At 49.6% G+C, this 23,549-nt stretch overlaps 1 protein-coding gene across 1 annotated transcript in view; it reads right to left on the bottom strand.

The window, feature by feature from the left end:
* Positions 1-23,549, bottom strand: part of PATL1 (PAT1 homolog 1, processing body mRNA decay factor) — a 278,312-nt gene that overhangs the window by 59,298 nt on the left and 195,465 nt on the right. The window contains exon 14 of the mRNA XM_085651893.1: positions 5,437-5,585. Coding sequence (XP_085508019.1) covers positions 5,437-5,585 — 149 coding nt within the window. The remainder of the gene's footprint in view (positions 1-5,436; positions 5,586-23,549) is intronic.

Raw genomic sequence — 23,549 nt, forward strand, 5'->3', positions numbered from 1 at the left:
TTGGGATGTCGACTGCTTCACGAGGCTTTCTTTTTATGCAGGCATTATTCGGCTAACTCAGGTTTGCCACATCATCTCCACTGCATAAATCATGATGATCTTGTAAAGGATGTCATTCACATGCTAATCAAATACCCTTGTAATCTATAGTCTGAATTCAGAGTTGTTGTGGTGGGTGTGGATTAGATGGTGGTCTTTTATTACTATGAGAAAATTATGAGGAGCTTTAGATGGTGACATCTCACTTGCAGCATCACTGGGAGGATAGTCCAGGAAGTTTCCTTTGTTTCATGTGAGGTAGACACAATTTCTCTTCTGAAGCTGGCTCAATTCAGAGCAAATTGCCAGAGGTTCAGATCAACAGACAGTTGGTATTTGTTATTTACAAGGCATGTTTATCACTATGGCTACTTAAAAGACCATAGACTTAAAAGGGATTACCCACCTGCATGTTCAGAATAACTGTGAAAAATAATGGTCATTCCTGCTCACAGTTAGCTCTAGAAAGTAAAGACAGTGCCATTAACCCCAGTACCATGACGGAACTTTCCACATTGTGGCAACAGAAAAACTCGCAGAACTGGTGCAACGTACAAACAGATGCAGCCTGTGCAGAGTTTCCCCAAGTACCGTATCACACGTTATATTTCCCTCTTTTGGAGTTCTTCAATCTCTATGCAGTGTCCTTCATTCTCCCTCAATATTTCTATTTTTGCTCACATACTCAGTATTTAGAGCTTTCATTGTAAGGCTATTAGGTTAGCTGACGAATGACTTTCTGAAAAGGATTGCTGTTATCCTTATATCTGCGATTAGTGCAGCGCATGATACTTTTGATGGAGAAAGAAGGCCGGAACACCAAAAGGCATGATAATACGTCCCCCCCTGTCACATCACTCGCCCGAGGCCTGCATGCATACTTACAAAGCACCACTCATTTTGGACATTCAGCCTTTCGATTGCCACTGCTTTTTAGCCATTTCAATTACATGCTCCATTCATTCATCTCACCACATACCATCTCACTGAGAGAAACTTTATATTAAACCACCATGCAGTTCTATCCTTAGATCCAATACTGGCATACATCCCTGAGTATAAAAACAGTCTGAGCACTTTAGAGTGTGCTTACGGTGTAAACGTTCAGAAACAGCTTAAAATACACCAATTCTGAAAAAGTCTTGTTACACAGAACCTTTCCTGCTAGATCAGTGCCCATCACTCCCCTTGATGAAACCATGATCTTGAAGCCTTATAAGAAGTGATGCTGGTGCTTCACAAGTACAACATTATAGTACATTTCAACCAGGTGCCACCCCTTTCACTTACATCACCGGCACTGTTTGACAAGTGGAAGTTTTAAGTGCCTTTGCTCACTCTTTTATACTAGATTCTCTGTTGAAATGTAATTTTTGATTTTGCCTAGCTCTCGCCTCAGTCAATGAGGTCTCCGAAATTTCAGCATTCAACCTATCCGGGAAATCATTCTATCTCTTACTCATTGCTCTCAACTTGCACACCAATGTCATAAAGGTCCTGCCATTTCTGCTCATCAATCCAGTTATTTCTTTGGATCTAGCACTTCCATTCCATAAACCCATCCCCAGAAGAAGTGGAGCTTTCCCCAAAGAGGTGAAAAATAGCTAACTATGACCATAATACATGTCTATGAGTGATCGGAGAATGTCACTTTCATACCTCTTGCATGTTCCTATTAATACATGTGAGAAAGTGCCATCTTTCTTGCATGGTATGCCCCCACTTTTTGCTAAATTGCTGAATGTACTTTGACTGAGTGTACCCTGGACTCCTGCCAATCAGGTGCCCAGGGCCTATGTTCCTTCCTTAAAACACACAAACTCCAAATTGGCAAACCCTGGCCACATGTCAGCCCCTAGTAAATGGTACCCTAGGTACCCAGGGCCTTGTGACCAGGGAAGGCCCCTAAGGGCTGCAGCACTCCTTGTGCCACCCTTAGGGGCCCTGTACCCTTACACACACACACTGCCTTTGCAGACTGAGTGTCTGGGTGCAGGACAAAATGAAGAGTCGACATGGCACACATCTCTGTGTGCCATGCCCAACACCCACACTGCCAAGGCATATGTCAGTCACCCCTCTGGCTGGGTGCCTTATGCCCATGGTGTGGGCGCAGGAGCCCTGTGCCCCTACAGTACCCAGGTCCATTCCGGGGCACTGTAAGTGCAGTGCTGCCATTTAAGAGTACATGGTGCTGAGAGCTCGTCAAACACGAGCTCCACAGCACCATAATGGCAACACTGAAGACTGGGAAGTTTGGTATCAAACTTCTCAGCACATTAAACCCACACTAATGCCAGTGTGAGATTTAATGTACCAAGCACCCCAGAGGGCATCTTAGAGATGCCCCCTTACAACTAACCTACAATCAACGTCTGCTCTGAGGCTGCCCAGGCTGCCACACAGCAGACACGTTGCTGGACCCCTGGGTGGGAGAGCCCCTGCTCTCCCGGGCCTGCAACAATGCACATCCTGAGTGAGGTGATAAATCTCCTCCCCCAGGATGAGCAAAGGGAAGCTTCAAAGGCATGCCGCCTCTTGGAGTTTCCCCAGGCCACTGCAACCCCCCACTCTGGCGGGAAGCTTGGCCGGAAACCCCATACAAGGACAGGGGATGTGCCAGCCTGCCCACCCCACCCCTCAGGTGGGGGAGGCGAGGTGAAGCACATCTCCGGGCTCTCGCCATCTTGAAGATGGGGGGGCCCTACCCTATCAGGATTAGGCTACTGACCCCCTCCCACAGGAGAGAGGCACGATAGGGGGTGTACCCACCCCAGGACAAGGACCCATTGGTCCCTGGCCTTCACCTACCTGTAACACCCCTAAATCTAGTATTTAGGGGCACCCTGAACCTTCCTTCTGCAGATTCCAGATAGAAAACTACAAGAAGAGCAAGAAGAACAAGGACCTGCCCTGCAGCTGCTAAAAAGAGAAGAAGACACCCAACTGCTTTGGCCCCAGCCCTACCGGCCTGTCGACTCTCGAACCTGCACCAGCGCGGCATCTCTCGTGGCCAGCAACCTCACCAACCCCGGAGGTCCTGGCTACCTTTTGGCTCTAAGCCCCTGGGTCTCCCATGAGTAGAGGCTCTACTCAAGAAACCTATTTTTAACCCCTGGCAGCAGCCCGGAACCGCGGACCCAACACACTCTGCACCAGCCAAGCCTGGCCAGTGCCGGAGTGGACAAAGACCCTGAGGACGACCCCACGGCGACTGTGACCCCGAGTCCGGCACCCAAGGACCCCCCTCGACATTCCGGAAGAAGCCTGCAGCCTCAGAACAGAGTGCCACCCCAACCGCGATCAAGAAGAGGGTAAGATTTCCGACATCAAAAGGCACCCCTGCACCCGGCGCCCTGCGGCCCCCTGTGCCCAATCCCGGGGTACCCACCTAACCTACAACTACCCAACTTACCTCTCGAAGTGGTGGTGGCACCTGAAGCATCCTCGTCCCCGAGCTTGCAGCCTTTTTCCAAACCGGAACATTCCCATTGACTTCCATTGAGCGCCCGACGGCTCAAAAGCACCCTGCACCCAGCCGCCCGAGTGGCCCTGGCAGTGCACTCTCTACACTAACCTACTTCCCCACTTGCCCTGAGTAAGTGACCAGGAGCCCAGCTCCCACAGCCGCGTGGCTTGCCAGACAGCAGCCACCAACCAAGGCCCGCCTATCCCTCATAGGATAACATTGGGCCTAACTCTCTCTGCACCCGGCCGTCCTGAAACCGCTGAGGGTGAACCAACTGTACCTACCTGACACTGGGGGACCCCTGAGTCTATGCCTGGAATTTCAACTCTGCCAGTCGAGTACTTACCCTTAAACCGCTAAACTTCATTTTCCTCATAGGGTAACATTGACTGGCTTTTTCTTCAAAAATCTTCTAAGTGTGAACTTTTCAAAACTGCAAATATTCACCAAAAATCAGCCAAGTGACAAAAAACGAATTTACTCACCTGCTCCTAGGTGAGCTCCCAGTGCTGGATCTTGGTGCCCAGCCCTGACTCTAAAAAGTGTCCACAACTATACTTACCTCTAACTCATTTTTCTCCCATAGGAAACCATTGTCTGCTTTTCTGTGAAATTTCTTCTAAGTGTCTATTTTTGCAAATTTGAAATATTCTTTTAAAATCGTACCATTTCTGCAAACGAAATTACTTACCTGCTTTTGATAAGGACCCCAGTCCTGGGTCTAGGTACCCAGTCCTGGATTACTAAAGTAACGATAAAGTACTCTACCTGCAATTTGAATTTCTTGCCATAGAGATCCATTGAATGTTTTCTTTGAAATATTTTGTAAGTGCTAACTTTTGAAATAGCTAAATATTATTTAAAAATCATTACAGTTATTAAGTCGACTTTCATCACTTGATTCTGAATACTGACCCAAGGCTGGATCTAGGAGCCAGACCTGGAATTCCAAAAGTAATTTATTACAAATAACCTGAATTTACCATTGAGCTCAATGCATTGTTATGTTTAGGAAATAGGATTGTTTATTGCAACCAACTGTGACTGTTTACATAAATTTATTGCTTAAGACAAAAGTATTTATATTCAACCTCTCATTCTGAGAAAGTATATTTTTATCCCCTTTGTGGTTCTAAAAATAAAACAAGCATATATTTTATATATATAAACCATTGGCCTAGAGTTCAGTTATTGAGTGTGTGAAACCATTTGCTGACTGAGTGTGTACAATAAATGCTTTACACTGTCCTCTGGTACTGCCTTACTGCTCGACCAAGCTACCACTTTTGAGAGTAAGGTCATACCTAACTTTGACCTCTATCAGCCTCTGGGGGACTGTGGACTCTGTACACCCTGTACCTATTAGGGAACAGTATATACAGAGCCACTTTCTCACAATACATTCTTTTTGTGTCCAACTGCACTTAAACTTAGTATGTTCGTCATACAGTTCTCATGTTGGATCCCAACTGTACTAAGCCTCAAATAAACTCATACCTTTGCCGGATCTCCCCACTCCAAACTCTTCATTTTCTTAAGTTTATATTGTGTGGCTCCATCACAAGGAGTAACAGAGAACTTTAACTTTTGCTCATTCAGTTGTTCTCATGCCTTTTGTCCTTTATTTACCTTCTGTGTCCCAGAAGTAGCACCCTTCAGATTTTCTGCCCTTTGTTCACCTTTTGTGCCTCAGCAGTGGCACCCATCATATACTTCTTGCCTTACCCTTCAGATTTTCTGCCCTTTGTTCACCTTTTGTGCCTCAGCAGTGGCACCCATCATAAACTTCTTGCCTTTTGTTCATCATTTATCTTTTGCAGCTCCTTCCTCTCCGTTTTGCTTTTCATCAGGTCCTCACATATTGTGACATCTGTTTACCTTGCACCTGTACAGCTACTTCGTTTGTATGCTCATTGAGCTTGGCTCACCTCTCATGTCCCAAAGACTTCCCCCTCAGGTTCTCGTACATCTCAAGGATTTTGTGCTTTCGCGTTTCGAGCAATCCAGGCTGCTCCTCCATGGGACTTTGATGGTAGCGCCGTTCATAGTCCTCAACATCCAAGAGGAGAGTGAAGGTCTAAGGGAGAGAGAAAGCCTGTATAAAAAGGCACACCACAAAGGTTGTCTAAGCATTTTGTCTGGTTTATTATGGAAAGAAAAACGTATTAGAATGGGTTGGAAAGGCGTCTATGATCTCAGCATTAAGGTAAAGTGACAGAACAGAATATGAATTATAGGAGAGAATTATAGGAGACAGAATCCATTTTCTCTTCAATATCATTTGTGTACCCACCGCATGTAGATAGATTGAAAATGTTACCTACCCTGTAAGCATTTGTTTGTGCCATGTAGTGCTCTGCATACTCCTGCCATTTAGTGTTCCGCTTGTATGTCTGCTAGTTGTCTTTTTTAAAGGAAGTATTTGAAGTCACAGGATGTACGGTGACTCCTCACTTAGTGGGCAATGAGGATGGGCACAGACTCAATGTTTAAACGTTTTTACACAACAGATGAGAGTATATATGGACAGGAGAGCGAACATGGTATGGTGACCATGCGTATTTTAAGAGTGAAAAATAGGTTATAGGAGTAGAAATTAAAAAAGTGACTTACCTGTAACTGTAGTTCTCCAGTATTGATTATGCTACTTACCAGTATGCATCTGTTCTTGGCATGTAGGGCTGCTGACATTCATATCTGTGCATAGATCGCCGCCTAGTGTTGGGTCCGGATGATTGCACATTGTTGTCCTGGAAGAGTCTTCGAAGTATCACGAGATAGGTGGCTCCTCACCTGGACTACAGTGCGCATGGGCATCCCCTCCATCCTTAGATTGTTTTTCGCCATTGTGGCATAGATGGAGTGTAATACAGTGAATGATGACCATGCTAACTAGAAATTACTGAATGCTACAGCTGCTACAGGCGCCGGGGAGGAGGGTGGGCGATATGAATGTCAGCAGCCCTACATGCCAAGAACAGATGCATACTGGTAAGTAGCATAATCAGTTCGAGGCATGTGGGCTGCTGAATTCATATCTGTGCATAGATTTTATAGCAGTCCCTCCGTTTAGCGGCGGCTGCCCGTGCCAGCTGCAGCAGTCTGAAAAAGGGTTTTGAGAACAGCCTGTCCTACAGCAGCCTGCTGTCTTGAGTGTACATCTACACAGTAGTGTTTGGTAAAGGTATGTATAGTGGACCATGTGGCTGCTCTACATATCTCCTCTAAGGGAATATTTCCCACGAAAGCCATGGAGGCCCCCAACTTTCGAGTGGAGTGGGCTCTCGGAGGAATCGTTAGTGTGCGCTTAGCTTTTTCATAGCAAATCTGTATACATTTAACGATCCACCTAGCTATCCCTGCTTTGGAAATGGGGTTGCCCTTGTGCTGCGGGGAAAAGGCAACAAACAGTTGTTTTGTCTTCCTGAAAGTTCGTGTTCTATCAATATAGTACATGAGAGCTCTTTTGATATCAAGTGTGTGGAGCATTCTCTCCGCCACATTCTCAGGATTAGGATAAAACACTGGTAGTTCTATAGATTGGTTCATATGGAACTGCGAAATGACCTTGGGCATGAAAGTAGGGTTGGTGCGTAGCACGACCCTGTTTGCATGAACCTGTATAAATGGCTCCTGAATGGTGAGTGCCTGAAGTTCACTAACTCGTCTTAGGGAAGTAATGGCAACGAGGAAAGCTACTTTCCAGGTTAGAAATTGAATCTCACAGGAGTGTAGAGGTTCAAAAGGTGGTCCCATCAGTCTGGTGAGGACCACATTTAGGTTCCAGACTGGTGACGGGGGGTGTCTAGGGGGAATCACACGTTTGAGGCCCTCCAGGAAAGCTTTGATGGCAGGCACTTTGAAGAGTGAGAGGTGCTGCCTGTTCTGAAGGTAAGCTGCTAGTGCGGTTAAATGTATACGGATGGAATTGTATGCTAGATTGCATCTGTGTAAGTGTAATAAATAACAGATAATGTTTTGGGTTGACGCATCCAGTGGATTTATGTCATTTTTACAATACATGACAAATCTCTCCAACTTGGCCGCATAGCATGCTCTGGTAGTGGGTCTCCTTGCCTCTTTGATGATATTCATACAGTCTGGAGGCAAGTTTAGGTAGCCAAATTCTAGGATCTCAGGAGCCAGATCGCCAGGTTCAGCTGTTGCGGATCTGGGTGCTGAATCTCGCCACGGCTCTGCGTTAAAAGAGTGGGTGTGAGCCGTAGCCTTTGATGCGGTACCACGGAGAGTTCCAGAAAAGTGGTGTACCATGGCTGGCGTGCCCACGTTGGAGCAACTAGGATGAGCGTCATCTAGTGTTGCTTGAGTTAGCGTGCCACCAGCGGTATTAATGGTGCTAGGGGAAAAGCGTACGCAAATTTGCCAGACCAGTTCATCCATATCGCATTGCCTTGCGACTGTGGATGTGGGAACCTGGCGGCAAAGTTTTGGCATTTTTTGCGTTTTCCCTTGTGGCGAATAGGTCTATCTCTGGATGACCCCACTGTTGGAAGTACGGTTGGAGTACTGATGAATGTATCTCCCACTCGTGCATTTGGTGGCTGTGCCTGCTGAGCAGATCTGCCAACTGGTTGTCCTTGCCCGGGAGGTGTTCCGCCATGAGGAAGATGTTCCTCTGAATGGCCCACTTCCACATGCTCTGAGCCAGATGAGACAACTGTGGCGAGTGTGTTCCTTCCTGCTTCTGTATGTAGTACATGGCGGTCATGTTGTCCGTTCGGATCAACACGACCTTGTTGCACAAGTGTACTTTGAATGCTTTCATTGCAAGGAAGATCGCCATTAGTTCCAAAAGGTTGATGTGCATCCTCCTTTGCTGTGTCGACCATAGTCCCTGCACTGTGTAATTGAGTACATGAGCTTCCCATCCCTGGAGAGACGCGTCCGCTGTCAGTATGATGTGTGGAACAGGCTCCTGGAACGGTCGGCCCTTGCAAAGGTTTTGTGGATTCCACCAATGCCGAGAGTTGTATGCCCGACCGCTCACCAACACTAGGTCTTTTAATTGTCCGTGGGCCTGATTCCACGGACGTGCTAAGCACTCCTGAAGCGGGCGCATATGTAATCTCGCGTGTGGGACTATGAAGATGCAGGAGGCCATCATGCCTATCAACTGCATAAACACTCTCGCTGGGAGGGAGTGTTGAGGTCTGAACTTCTTTATGAGCAACTGAATGCTGTCGATCCTCACTGAATTTGGCTGTGCCGTGGCTGCCAGAGTGTCTATGGGTGCGCCTAGGTACTGCTGTACGTGGTTGGGTGGAAGGTGGGACTTTGGATAATTCAGTGAGAAGCCCAGGCTGTGAAGAAGGTGAATGGTGTGGGACATGTGGCTGGCACAGTGCTGGGCCGACTTTCCCTGGATAAGCCAGTCGTCCAGATAAGGATATATATGTATGTGCTGTCTCCTTAAGTGTGCCGCCACTGTTGCCAGGCACTTGGTGAACACTCTGGGTGCCGTTGTTACCCCGAAAGGGAGGACTTTGAACTGGTAATGCTGATTTAGAACAGTGAACATGAGATACTTTCTGTGTGAGGGGTGTATGGGTATATGGAAATACGCATCTTTGAGGTCCAGTGTTGCGAGAAAGTCTCCCTGACTGAGCAACGGCAGCACTTGTTGCAGAGTGAGCATGTGAAAATGCTCTGACAGAATGTAACGGTTTAGAGGTCTTAAATCTAGTATGGGTCTGAGAGATCCATCCTTTTTGGGGATCAGAAAATACAGTGAGTACACCCCTGATCCCTTTTCTTTTGCAGGCACGAGTTCTATGGCTCCTTTTTGGAGCATACTGAGAACCTCCTGTTGGAATAAGTGCAAGTGCTCTGCGGACATATGACGGTGCCTTGGTGGTATGTTGGGTGGAGTGGACGTGAACTCCAGACAATAACCGTACTGGATAATTTCTCTCACCCACCTGTCTGTAGTAATGGATTCCCAGACTGGCAGGAACTTCTGGAGTCTCCCACCGACAGGTGTTACGTGGTCGGAGGGCAGTGACGAGGCGTCACTGTTTGTTGGCGGCGGAGGACCTGGAGCTGTTTCCTCGGCCTCTGCCTTTGATGTTGTTTCCACGGTATCCACCTTATTTTTGTTATAGGTGGGCTGTGGACCTCCTTTAGTGTACTGCGACTGTTGGGAGTTCTGGCCTCTAGATGGTCCTCTGTTGCTAGAGCGACGAAAGGACCCACTCCGAAACTGCTGGGATTGCAGAGCCCCCATAGACTTTGCAGTCTCTGTATCTTTTTTGAGTTTTTCTAGGGTGGTGTCAACTTCAGGGCCAAAGAGGGAGTTAGGGTTGACCGGTTGATTGAGTATAGTAGTTTGTATCTCTGGTTTGAATCCAGAGATTCTCAACCAAGCATGCCTTCTTAACATGACGCTGGTGTTGATAGCCCTAGCTGCAGTGTCAGCTGCGTCAAGAGCGCATTTAATGCAAGCGTTGCTTATGAGCTTCCCTTCCCTAATAAGCGTCTCCGCTCCTTCTTTATACTGATCTGGGAGGTGCTGCAGCAGTGTCTCTAGGGTATCATAATGCGCCCTGTCGTATCTAGCCAGAAGTGCCTGAGTGTTGGCAATTCTCCAGATGTTAGCCGCCTGTGCAGCAACCCTTTTTCCCGATGTTACCAAGACCTTAGACTCCTTGTCGGGGGGAGGAGCATCACCCGTTGTCTGTGAGTTGGCTCTCTTCCGAGCATTGGAAACCACCAATGAGTCTAAAGGCAACTGTCCTTTTATGTAGGCAGGGTCCACTGGAGCTGGCCTATATTTTTTTTCAATTCTAGGGTTAAGGACTCTCGCCCTAGTGGTCTCCTTAAAAAAGTCATTAGCCTGTTTAAGGACCCCCTTCAGCATGGGCAGAGTTTTCACAGATCTTTCTGAGGTAGAGAAGGTATCCATTAGAAAGTCGTCCTCAATAGGATCAGTGTGGAGCTGTACGTCATGATTGTTGGCGGCTCTTTCAATTAAGGCATTGAAAGCAGCAGTGTCCTCTGTAGGAGACGTTTTTGCCACATATGCCTGTGTGTCCGGAGCAGTATGTGTGTCCCCTGCATCCGTATTGTCCCCCCAAGGTTGGTTTTGGTCCTCAGGGTCAGTATCCACAGGATAAGTGCCCTCAACATCACCATCATCTCCAGCATCCGTATCAGAGTGTGTGGGTGAGAATGACTAAGTTTCTGGGGTGCCAAATTGCATATGTTCCACCAGAACTGGTGATGTGGTTCTCTTCTTTTTCAATGGAATCTTGTATGGCTCCATTGGTGTCTCTGTTACGATTTTCATTTGTATATGGAAAGTCTACCAGTGGTGGCGTCGATAAACTGCCTTGGAACCTCATCTTCGTGAGGCACTGCAACAGCTCTCTGTCCCAACTGTATTCCTGTTGGTGCATCGACAGTTTTCCTCGGGTCGATAGCTTCTTGCGGGTCGAGACCCTTCTTGGCGTCGAACATCTTCGGTCACACCGCTGGTGGGAGGCCGAACTTTATATGCGTCGACGCGACGTGAACCGCGCTGACCGTTTTCGGCTGCGGGGCTGTCTTCGCACCAGTTATGGAAGCCTTGTCGTGGATGCGTAATAACGACTCCGACACCCTCTGCTTGACAAAGGGAGATGGTGTCGTGGATTGGACACGGTCCTTCGACGCCTTTTTCGTTGTGGCATCAAACCCCGTACCAGATGTCGTATTCTGGACACGAATAGTGGGATGGGTTGGCTCTCGATGGCCGCTCTCCATATCTGTGTTGACGCTCCTTGGCGCCGATACCTTCGGGTCGGCAACCTTGGCTTTGAGTGTCGGTGCCGCCCGTGGCTCGACGTCCCCATGACCTCTCTCGGCGTCGACAGCCGTCTTGTGTGTCTTCGGCTCCGAGGGCATCGAGGCCTTGGCGCCGTGGAGAGACTCTTTTACTTTCGGTTTCGATTTCGGTGCCGTTGCCTTCAGTTTCGTTTCCGTTTGATCGAGTGATGGCGCTTTGGATACCGATGGCTCTTTAGGATAGTTCGACGCCGGGCGTTTATGCGGGGCGGAAGAACGAGAGGAATGATCTTGGGTAAGGCCTTGTGGCGATCCCGCAACCTGAGCCTTATCGAGTGTCTCCTTTGGCCCTGTGGCGACCTGAGGGCCTAGCTCATTTTCCGAGCCATCCTCCTCGGCCCCAAGGGCCTCTTCGTCGTCTCCTACCTGTACGACGACGTCATCCTCCTCTTCATCTATTATATGTTAGTCTTCGGCATCATAGTCGGATTCACGCTCCGACACCGGATCCGACATCTCTCCCTGAACCTTAAAGTCCACGACCTCCTCATCTTCGGTTCCGAAGATGTTGTCCGGGTGCGGCGCCGCTTTCTGCGCCTCGAGCCGAGCTGCTCGACGAATGCGAAGGGTCTTCTTCGATCGAAACCTGGAGCACGCCATGCAGGTGGCTTCGTCGTGGTTAGGAGAGAGGCACTTGTTGCACACCGGGTGCACGTCGAAGCGAGCATACTTAGCGTTGCAAAGAGGGCAACGCTTTAAGGGGCTATTCGATGTTTTTGGTTCCATCGTCGATCTTGATCGGGCCTCGGACGTCAAAGGGCAAAAGGCTAACTTCGATGAAACTACTCGGCGCCGAACGAAAACAATACCGACGAATAAAAGGCCTACATACTCTAAGAGCTAAAATTAGAACATCCGAACCCAATGGCGGAAAAAAACAATCTAAGGATGTGCCCATGCGCACTGTAGTCCAGGGGAGGAGCCACCTATCTCGTGATACTTCGAAGACTCTTCCAGGACAACAATGTGCAATCAACCGGACCCAACACTAGGCGGCGATCTATGCACAGATATGAATTCAGCAGCCCACATGCCTCAAACTGGAAGCTTTAATAGATTTACATGCTTGAATCATTTCCCGTCATCATGATGGCCATCCCCGGTACTTTAAAATAGTAGTAAAATTAGTATTAATACACTAATAGGTATTGACTAGAAAGGACTAAGCATCAGTTTATTAACCGATCATAGTCATTATTAAAAAAGAGATCAACGTTTTGCCTTAACCAATCAGCATAAACCAACCTCTAGAACACTTCAGAGAAGCTCAGTACCTCAGATTTTCGAGCACTAGTGCTAAAGTTAATATACTGCGCTAGACTAAGGTGAGCTTCTCCTGGGGAGGAGGGCGGGTCGCATGTGAATCTATAAAAGCTTCTAATACTGGAGAACTACAGATACAGGTAAGTAACTTATTTCTTACTCCAGTATTGGAACTTTCATAGATTCACATGTTTGAATCAGAATAACAAGCAGTTGAGTAGCACATTTACCTGCTAAAAAAACCTAACTTGGATGCGACCAAGCTGGAGAGTTTCCGGCCCATCTCCCTCCTGCCCTGAGTCTCTAAAATCTCTGAGGCCTACGTCAATAGCATCTTGACGCGGTCTCCCACCAGATCCTGTTGAGGCGGCTGGAGGAGGTGGGTATAGCGGGCTCTGCCCTGGATTGGTTTTCCTTCTTTCTGTCCAGGAGGACCTTCCAGGTAGCTGCCACCCTATTTGTGTCTAGAGTGTATGCCACCAAGCAGAGGGTACCGCAGAGCTCAGCTCTGAGCCCTACCCCCTTTAACCTGTATGTTCAACCACTGGCATTAGTGGCTAAGAACAGAGGGCTCACAATAGTGTCGTATGCAGACGACACTAAGTCGGGGGCTCAAACCGCTATTGGGCTTCATCGATACCCAAATCAGGCAGGTTATCGTCCAGGCCTTGATCTTGGACTATGCCAGCTCCCTTTATTTGGGGGTCAACCAGTCTGAGATTGTCAGACTACAAAGGGTTCAGAATGCAGCGGCTTGAGCTCTCCTTGGCCTGCCGAGGAGGTGTAGAACATCTAATGCCATTCAGCACCTCCATTGGCTGCCTGTGGCCAAACGTTTAGAGTTCAAGGCCCTCTGCATTACTTTTGAAATCCTTAATTTTTTCATCTCCATGTATTCTGGGCGATCTGCATACTTTTTACATCTCCTCCCGCCAACTTCGCTCTTATGGGCCAGAATCTTGTGGCTGACCCTAGGGTGAAGAGGGTCCGTGCAGGAGGGTGCTCCTTTCGTGTGCTGGCCTCTAAACCCTGGAATGCGCTGCCCACTTCTATCCGCAGTATAGAGACCTATCTGTCTTTCTGTGAAGCTGTGAAAACATTTCTCTTCCCTCCGTTATAAGCGGTCTTCAGTTACAAGCTGTGCAGTATTCGGTTTTCAGCACCAGGACGCCCCTTTGCTGGGGCAGCCGTGCGCTCTACAAGTCACCATAACATAACAGTTTTGGACCGATTAACAGGAGAAAGCATCAATAAAAATTTGCGAGTAATCACTAAACATGATGGTTACATTAATGACAATAAAGAGACGAGTAAATGTGTGTCTGTCCTTCCAAGTTCTTGCACGGCAAATTTCAGGAAGAGACACTTGCGCAAATAAGGCTGCTGATGTTGACAGAGCTCTCGTGGAATGGGCTCGGACTCGTGAAGATCGCTGTCTGCCTGCCTTGCGATGACATAATTGAATGGCACTTGCAATCCATCTCGAAATACTCTGTTTGGAGAGCCGAAAACCTTTCCTTGGTGCACTGTATGCAACGAATAATTGGGAAGTCTTATGTGTTCTGTCTAGATAAAACTTTAGGCAACGCCTGACGTCTAATGAATGTAGAGTTCTCTGTGCAGATGTCATCGGATTTGGGAAGAAAGTCTTTAGTATGACTGGTTTGTTAAGATGGAAGTCAGATGAAACCTTGGGAATTAATTTAGGATTCGTGAAGAGCAGAAACTCATCAGTTTTGAATTGAAAGAAAGGTTGGTCTATCACAAAGACCTGAATCTCACTGACCCATCAGGCTGAGGTCAAAGCAAGGAGTAAAGCCAACTTCCTAGACAGGAACTTAATTTTTGCTGTAGGAATTGGTTCGAAAGGAGGTTTCATTAATTGTGAACTGCCAGGCCGGAGATGAAGGTCTCACAGGAGGAAATAGTCCTTTGAGGAATTCTTTAATTACTCTAGCAGACCATAAAGGTGGCGAGGAAAGTGATCTTCTGTAACGGGAAATGGCTGCTAAGTGAACCTTTTTTGAGTTATGCACTAAGCCTGATTATGCGAGCTGTAAGAGACAGGGTAAGACCTGCTACAGAGAGGACGACAGTGGATGTAAACTTTCTTTCTGGCACCAGATGTAGAAACGCTTCCATTTGAGTTGGTACGATCTGTTGGTGCTGTCCGCTCTAGCTTTGGTTAAGATATTTTGACATTCGTTGAAACTGTTCAGGTGTCGGAACTCATTGTATTCAGGAGCCATGCCGAAAAATGCAGATTCCTGAGATCTGGGTGTAGGATCTGACCCTGACTCATGGTAAAAAAGGAAAACACTGGCAGTTTGATGTGTGGAACCTGCGATAGAAGGAGCAGCTCTGTGTACCCATGTTGGCGTGTCCACGCCCGAGCAATGAGGATCAATTTGAATGGTTCAATCCTCATCTTTCTCAGGACTCATGGAAGAAGAGGGATGGGAGGAAAAGCGTAAGCACAGATAACGGACCATGCAATTGAAAAGGCATTCCCCCATGATCTCTGTTGGGGATGCCAACTTGAATACTACCCGCATTTGCGGTTCTGAGGAGTTGCGAACAGGTCTAAGTCCAGAGTGCCCCAGCTTGGAATGTGTTCTGCAGGGTTTGATGGTGTAGCTCTCATTCGTGGCACGATGTTGTGAGCCTGCTTAATGTGTCCGCAATTGTGTGCTGACGTCCCTGAACATATCCTGGTCGAAGACCGATTCCGTGAGCTATGGCCCATTCACACAACTTTTGTGCTTTCTTGGAAAGATGGCGAGATTTTGTGCCCCCCCCTTGTTTGTTATATAGTGCATCGTTGTGATATTGTCCGTCCGGACTAGAACTGATGACTCTCGTATCCTGGGAAGAAAAGCCTGGAGGGCTAGGTGCACAGCCTTTAGTTCCAGTAGATTTATGTGGGATTGAGTTTGAGCCGGATGCCATTTGCCGCTTACTTGGGAGCTCCTGAAGGAAAGCTCCCCATCCTTCTAAAGACACATTTGTTGTGATCATTAATGGCACAGCCTCTTGCTGCAAAGAGATGCCTATTGACAGATGTTTTTTGTCCAACCACCAGTCTAAGGCTTGCACCATGCGTGGAGTTACTTTGATGATGTTGTCGAAAGAGCCTACTGACTGTACCCACTGCTTGTCCAGTTCTTCCTGAAATGGGCACATCCTGAGGCGACAGGAAGGGATAAGTGGTATGCACGAGAAGGAGTAGTTTCTTTTCTGTAACTCCAGTTCTGTAGTAGGGGTATCTCTGTTATAGTCATAATCTAGTGAATAGTCCCGCCCATGTGCGCGGACCCCGGAGCAATAAAAAATAATCTCTAAAAGGTGACAAATCATGCAGACCTGCATACACCTTTAAGAGAGAATTTAATTTAAAGACAGATAATGCAGCCTATACCCACAGGCTACACTGTCCAGTACTTCAACTAGAATTCCACCAAAATCCACAAACAGCAATGCCTGTCCAGTTTTTCTCCACATAGGAAAAAACCCTGCCTCTACCAGCAAAAGCCTCTGGAATGATAGAGAGGAAGGAGTGGACAGACAAGCCCCATAGGCTGCCATTATGTGGCTTGGAACAGGATACTGTGCCTTTAAGAAAACTTTCCAGTTTTCCAGAACTTTCCCCAGTATCCCAGAATGCCCAGCAGGTCCCATTTACTTTCAGTTCTTTTTGAAGGCGTAGCACGCCAGACCTGTAGCATTCTCCATATGAATAAGTATCTCTCCACCGGGGAGGAGGGCGGGCGCTTATGACTATAACAGAGATACCCCTACTACAGAACTGGAGTTACAGAAAAGAAACTACTCCTTCTGTAGTAGGGGATCTCTGTGTATAGTCATAATCTAGTGAATAGAATGGCAAGCCCATCCCCACACAACAAAAGCGGTGGAGAACACATAAGACACAACCACTACTGTGCGAACAAATTTCGCAGCGAAACCTGCCCAACCTGAGCATCTGCCCTGGCATCCGAGTCCAGACAGTAATGCGCAGCAAAGGTATGGACCGACTTCCACGTGGCCGCCTTACAGATTTCCGCAATCGGAACATTACGCAGCAAAGCCGTCGTGGCAGCTTTGCCCCTTGTGGAATGAGCCTTAGGTTTACCCCCTAAGGTCTTATTAGCCTTTTGATAACACAACTGTATGCAGGACACAATCCACCGAGAGATGGACTGCTTAGAGGTCGCAAGACCAGTCCTGACTGAGCCATAATTAACAAACAATTGGTCAGACCTACGAATATCCTTGGTCTTATCCAGATAAAATTTCAACACCCTTCGGACATCCAGGGAATGGAGAGCCCTTTCCGCTGGTGAAGAGGGATTCTGAAAGAACGTAGGTAAAGTTATGGTCTGATTGACATGAAAGTCAGAGATAACCTTAGGAAGGAACTTAGGGTGAGTACGCATCACAACCTTAGCAGCATGAAACACAGTATAAGGTTCTTGACAACATAATGCCTGAAGTTCACTCACCCTGCGGGCCGATGTAATGGCCACTAGGAACGCCGCCTACCAGGATAGGTGCTGCAATGAAGCCTTGTGAATAGGTTCAAAAGGCTCTCTCATCAGTCTGGACAGCACCACATTCAAGTCCCAAGAAGGCGAGGGAAGTCTGACAGGAGGGAACACCTTCTTCAAGCCTTCCAAAAAATCCTTGACCACAGGAATCTGAAAGAAGGACGTCTGTGAAGGGCACTTCCTGTAAGCAGTCAAAGCAGCCAGATGAACCTTAATGGAATGGAAATTAAGGCCAGACTGCGCCAGATGCAAAAGGTATGGAAGGATGACATCTTCCTTACATGTTGTCGGATCAAAGTTCTTGGACTTACACCAGATACAGAACCTCTTCCACTTGTAAGCATAGGATGTCCTAGTGGAAGGTCGCTTAGACTCCTTCAGAATGTCCATACAATCGTCTGGTAGATTCAGATGACCGTATTGCACTATTTCAGGAGCCATGCCGCCAAACTCAAAGACGAGAGGTTGGGGTGCACCATCCGCCCCCCGAACTTCGTGAGAAGGTCCGGCCTGCACGGCAACCGCATGTGAGGAAGGAGAGACCGGTGAAGAAGGTCCGTGAACCACCACTGCCTGGGCCACTCCGGGGCGATCAGGATCATCCGCGCCCTGGACTGGGACAGCTTGATGAGCACCGCCGGAATCAGGGGAATGGGTGGAAAAGCGTACAGAAAGCTGTTCGACCAATCGATCCATAGCGCATTCCCCAGCGTCCCCCGCTGGTAGTACCTGGATGCGAAGTCTCGGCATTTGCTGTTTTCGGCGGTGGCGAACAGATCTACGTCTGGAGTCCCCCACCTTGCGAAGACTTCTCCTAGTACTTCGTCGTTTATGACCCATTCGTGGTTTTCCTGAATCAGCCTGCTCAAGGCGTCCGCCTGAGCATTCTGCACCCCTGGCAGATGCGTGGCCGTGATCGTCAATCCTCGGGCCAGCAGCCAGCGCCAGATCGCCTGCGCCTCCTGCGACAGAGTGCGCGATCTCGACCCCCCCTGCTTGTTGAGGTAATACATCGTGGTTGTATTGTCCGTCTGTATCAGCAGCGAGTTGGTCTGGAAGGACGGAAGGAAAGCCTTCAGTGCCAGGAAGACAGCTCTGAGTTCCAGGAAATTGATGTGGTACGTCGATTCCAAAGGAGACCACTTCCCCTGAATCTGCAGGTCCCCGGAATGCGCACCCCAGCCCTGGAGAGAAGCATCCGTCACCACATTCGTCGTGGGAATGTCCTTGTGGAAGGGAACCCCCTTGAGGAGGTTTTCCGCCGAACACCACCACTTCAGAGACTGACGAGCATGTAGAGACAGTCGGATCTTGTCGTCCCAAGAGCCTGTCTTCTGATCCCACTGATCCTCCAAGCACTCCTGCAGTGGTCGCATCTGTAGACGTGCGTGCGGAGTGAGGAAGATACAGGAGGCCATCGATCCCAGTAGAGACGACACCTTCCTCACAGTCGTCGATGGAGCAGTCCTGAGGTCCTGAGCCTTCCGAAGGAGTGATAACCGTCTCTCCTCCGAAGGAGACACGCTTGCTGACCGCGTATCTATGGAGGCCCCCAGGTACTGTATGCACTGTACCGGAGATGGGACCGATTTGGACATGTTGACGTGTAACCCCAGCTTGTTCAAGAGCTCGCACCTCCAACGGAAGTGTTCTTGCGCTTCCTCGAAGGATGACGCCTTGATCAGCCAATCGTCCAGATACGGGTAGACAAACACCTTGTTCCTCCGCAGGTGTGCCGCCACCACCGCCATGCACTTCGAAAAAGTCCTGGGAGCAGACTTTAGCCCGAATGGCAGTACTGTGTATTGATAGTGATTGGCGCTGACTTGGAATCGCAGGAACTTCCTGTGCTTCTGTGCTATGGGCACATGGAAGTACGCATCCTGTAGATCTATGGCACAGAGCCAGTCTCCCCGTTGCAGCTGAGGGTAAATCTGGTGCAACGATAGCATGCGAAACTTTTCTCTGCGAATCCACTTGTTTGCTTGTCGCAAATCCAGAATGGGCCTGAACTCGTTCTTGTCCTTCTTGCGAACGAGGAAGAACCGAGAGTACAGACCTCTTCCCCTTTGAGACAAAGGTACTTCTTCTACCGCCTTTTTTCTCAACAAGATGTCTGCCTCCGCCTGGAGCTCCCTCAGCTGGAAGCGAGAGCTGACCGGCGGAATCGCTGGAGGCGGGCTGATGAACCGAAGACTGTATCCATTGCAAACAATATTCAGCACCCACTTGTCCTGAGTAATTTTTCTCCACTCTGCCGGAAAAAATCGAATGCTTCCCCCCACTGGAGTGGGTAACGGTTGAGGGGGAAGTAACAGCTCAGGGCCGAGACCCGGCCGGGCCCTTGTTTGTGGTAGTAGCCTGCTGGCCACCTCTACCCCTCTGGCGCTTCTGGAAGGGCTTGCGGAACTGCTGCTGTTGTGGCTGCTGCTGTCCCGAGCCCTGCCCACGCCCTCGGCCCGACGACCCGAACCTCCTCTGGAACGGTCGTTTCTTTTTCTCGGCCTTCTCTAACCCGACGGCCGTCAGGGTTTCCGCTTCAGCCTTCATGCGGGCCATTTCATCGTCCGCATGCTTCCCGAACAGGGTTTCCCCCGAGAAGGGCAGGTTGGCCACTCTCTGCTGCGCCTCCGGCTTGAGGGACGTCAGGCGCAACCAGGAATGGCGCCGCTGGTGGACGCCATGACAGTAGGCGTGGGCGGCCAATAGCGATATATCCGCTGCTGCGCTGATCGTTTGGTTAGAAACCAGCATGCCTTCGCGCACCGTCTCCAAGAAGTCCTCCTTCTTGTCTCGTGGCAGGAGGTCCGCATATTGCTGCAGGGATTCCCACAGGGCCCAGTCGTAACGGCCCAACAACGCCCCTGCACTCGCCGCCTTCATCGTGGTGGCGGCGGTACCACACACCTTCCTGCCCGCAGAGTCCAGCCAGCGGCTTTCCTTGTCCGGTGGCACCGTGGAGGCCGGGGCGGTCGCATGTTGTTTTCTCGCCGCCGTCACGATAACCGAATCCGGTTTCGGGTCCCCTCTCAAGAATGACGGATCCGACTCCGGGGCCCTATATTTCTTCATGAGCCTGGACGGAGCGGCCTTCGCTGTTGCGGGAGTGAGGAACAGTTCCAAAGCTGGTTCCACCAGTCCAGGCACGAGAGGCAGGAGGGGGCGAGACAAGTGTCTTTTATGAAGCGTCTCAAATATCACGGACGTCGTGGGTGTTGGAACCGTCACCGTGATATTCAGCTTCGCAGCCCCTCGCAACAGCACCTCCTGGAACGAGACCAAGTCGTCCACCGGCGACACCCTAGTCCCCGGGGAGTCCGACAGCGTCGGGAAAAGGTACCTGTCCGAGGAGCGCGACCTGGACCTATACCTTCTGCGGCGTCGTCTAGAGTCTGACGAGGATCGCCCTCGGCTCCGCGATCGTCGCCTCCTGTGAGAGCGGGAGCGCGACCTCTTCGGCTTAGGCCTGTCCGCCGGTCTCGCTGGTCCAGGCGACCGTGGGCGTCGTGGCTTCGGGGTCCCTTGCGGCGGAGTCGGGTACCGTGGAAGGGAAACCGACCTCGGGGGGACCGGCGGCGGCACCGCAGGAGTGCTTGGCAGCAACAGAGGCCGGGGTGGCGGAGACAGAGTCCGCGGCCGCGGAGGAGGCGGCGGAGGTGGAGACGGTGGTGGAGGAGGTGGCGGTGGTGGTGGAGGAGGCGGTGGCAGAGGTGGGAGAGGAGGAGGCGACGGAGACCTCCGAGGCGGGGTATACACCACTGAGTACACCGATCCCGGCGACTCTCTCTTCCTAGACGTCGACGTGTGCCTCGACGTCGACCTGTGCCTCGACGGCGATCTTCTCGACGGCGACCTCCGCCTCGACGGCGACCTCCGCCTCGACGGCGACCTCCGCCTCGACGGCGACCTCCGCCTCGACGGCGACCTTCGCCTCGACGGCGACCTTCGCCTCGACGGCGATCTCCGCCTCGACGGTGATCTTCGCCTCGACGGCGACCTTCGCTTTCTCGACGTCGATCTCCTTCTCTTCCTCGACGGCGAGCTGCGATCCCTCGACGCCGAACGCCGACGCCGGGCCCTCTCTCGACGTCGACCGCTGGACGCAGTCAAAGACGGCGTCGTCGCCGACGACGCCGATGTAGTCGACGGCGGCCTATTCAGGTCCCTCGACGGCGATCGTCGACGCCGTTTCTCCCCAGAGCCCTGGGGAGACGGCGAACAGACGGTGGTCATCCTCCTCGACGTCGCCGTCGACGCCCTCGACGGGGAGCGGGAGCGCTTACTGGTCTTCCTGCCCCTGGGGAGCCCCCCAGAGGCCTCAGCATGGGCCAAATCAGCCCCTCCAGACCCACCTGGTGCCTTCAGTCTTCGCTCCTCCAGAGCTTGAAGCCTGCTCTTCATCCTGTCCCTCAGGGTTCTTGCTGAAAACGAGTGGCAGATGGTACAGCTTTCAGGCACGTGGGACTGGGGAAGGCAAGCTATGCACACCTCGTGTGGGTCAGTTTTAGCCTTCTTTCGACCACATTCCGGGCACTTGTCGAACAAGCCAGGCATGTTGACAGTACCAGCTACTAAACACAAGAAAAAGTGACAAAAATTGCCAAAATCTCAATGAAAAACCTTGAAAAAGGTAGAGCTCAATGCTCCAGGGTCCTGCTAGCAGGAGCCGGAAAAAAGAACTGAAGGTAGAAGGGACCTGCTGGGCATTCTGGGATACTGGGGAAAGTTCTGGAAAACTGGAAAGTTTTCTTAAAGGCACAGTATCCTGTTCTCAGCCACATAATGGCAGCCTATGGGGCTTGTCTGTCCACTCCTTCCTCTCTATCATTCCAGAGGCTTTTGCTGGTAGAGGCAGGGTTTTTTCCTATGTGGAGAAAAACTGGACAGGCATTGCTGTTTGTGGATTTTGGTGGAATTCTAGTTGAAGTACTGGACAGTGTAGCCTGTGGGTATAGGCTGCATTATCTGTCTTTAAATTAAATTCTCTCTTAAAGGTGTATGCAGGTCTGCATGATTTGTCACCTTTTAGAGATTATTTTTTATTGCTCCGGGGTCCGCGCACATGGGCGGGACTATTCACTAGATTATGACTATACACAGAGATCCCCTACTACAGAACATCATTCCTAAAAGAGATTTGAAGAGTCAGACCGAAAGAGACTTTCTTTTGAAGGAGTTTGCCAATCAGATATAGATTGAGATGCCGGAGGTCCAGAATTGGTCTCCACTGCTTTAACTTCTTTCTGATCAAGAAGCAACGGCTGTAGAAACCTTTGCCCCTGCTGGATAATGTGACCTTCTCTATCGCCCCTATGCAGAGCATGTTTTTGACCTCTGGCTTAAGTGCCTTGAGATGGGTTTGAAGGAGGTTTTTGGATAAATTCTGGTGTGTCCATATTGCACTAGGCGTAGAACCCACCAGTCCATAGTAATGGCTTGGGGGGGGGGGGGGGGGGGGGAGGGGGGGTAGTGAGAAATGTTGCTTCCCAAGCGGGTGGAAAGGGGTGGGTATAAGAGTTGGAGTCAGAGCCTGAGATACATCATTGTCGGCGAATAGCATCCTTGCCAGCCTGTAGTGTTTTCCCTTTATTTGCTCTGACATAGGATGTCTGAGGTGGTTGTCTTTGTTGGAATTGAAGTCGATATGACTGATATGCCGAGTAATATACCGGATATCGGTATTGTTGAGGGCCTCCTCTGTAGGATGGCCGACCTCTTCCCTTTGATCCTCAAAAAGGAGGTTTTCTAAAATGCAAAGTACCCAAAGACATGCCAGTATCTGTGTCTGTGTCTGTTTTGATGGTTTTTAGGGCTTCCTCTACATGGCTGCCAAAAATTACTTCATCATAAGAGAGTCCAATATCTTATACTGAACCTCAGGACGGAATGAAGTGGCTTTGGACCATCCCTATCTTCTCTAAACTGCTGCTCCAGCTAATTGTCTAAAACCTGTGACTGCAACATCCATGGCTGAATCAATGATCTTGTTAGATGCCCTCTCCCCTTCATGCAATATCTTTTTTGCTTCCTCCTTGGCATCATCTGGTCGTTGGTCGATATAAGAAGCAATGTCCGACCACTTTTGGTGATCATAGCGCCCTAACATCGCAAGGGAATTTGTTGCTTTTACTGTTAGTGCCAACATTGACAAGAATCTTTTCCCAATTGAATCAAGACGTATGCCTTCTCTGTCCGGAGGTGCAGAAAGAGGAGCTGCTGGATTTTTTGAGCGGAGTTGAACGGCCTGCATTACAACAGAGTCCGGTTTTGGGTGACCTGTGAGGCACGTTGGGGCATCATCCGTGGTCTTATATTTTTTTATCCAGACATGGAAGAACCGCTGGTACAGAGGCTGGGTTTTTCATTTTTTTAATACCTTCATCCAAGAT

Source organism: Triturus cristatus, chromosome 4_1 (assembly GCF_964204655.1).
Source record: "Triturus cristatus chromosome 4_1, aTriCri1.1, whole genome shotgun sequence".
Taxonomy (NCBI): domain Eukaryota; kingdom Metazoa; phylum Chordata; class Amphibia; order Caudata; family Salamandridae; genus Triturus; species Triturus cristatus.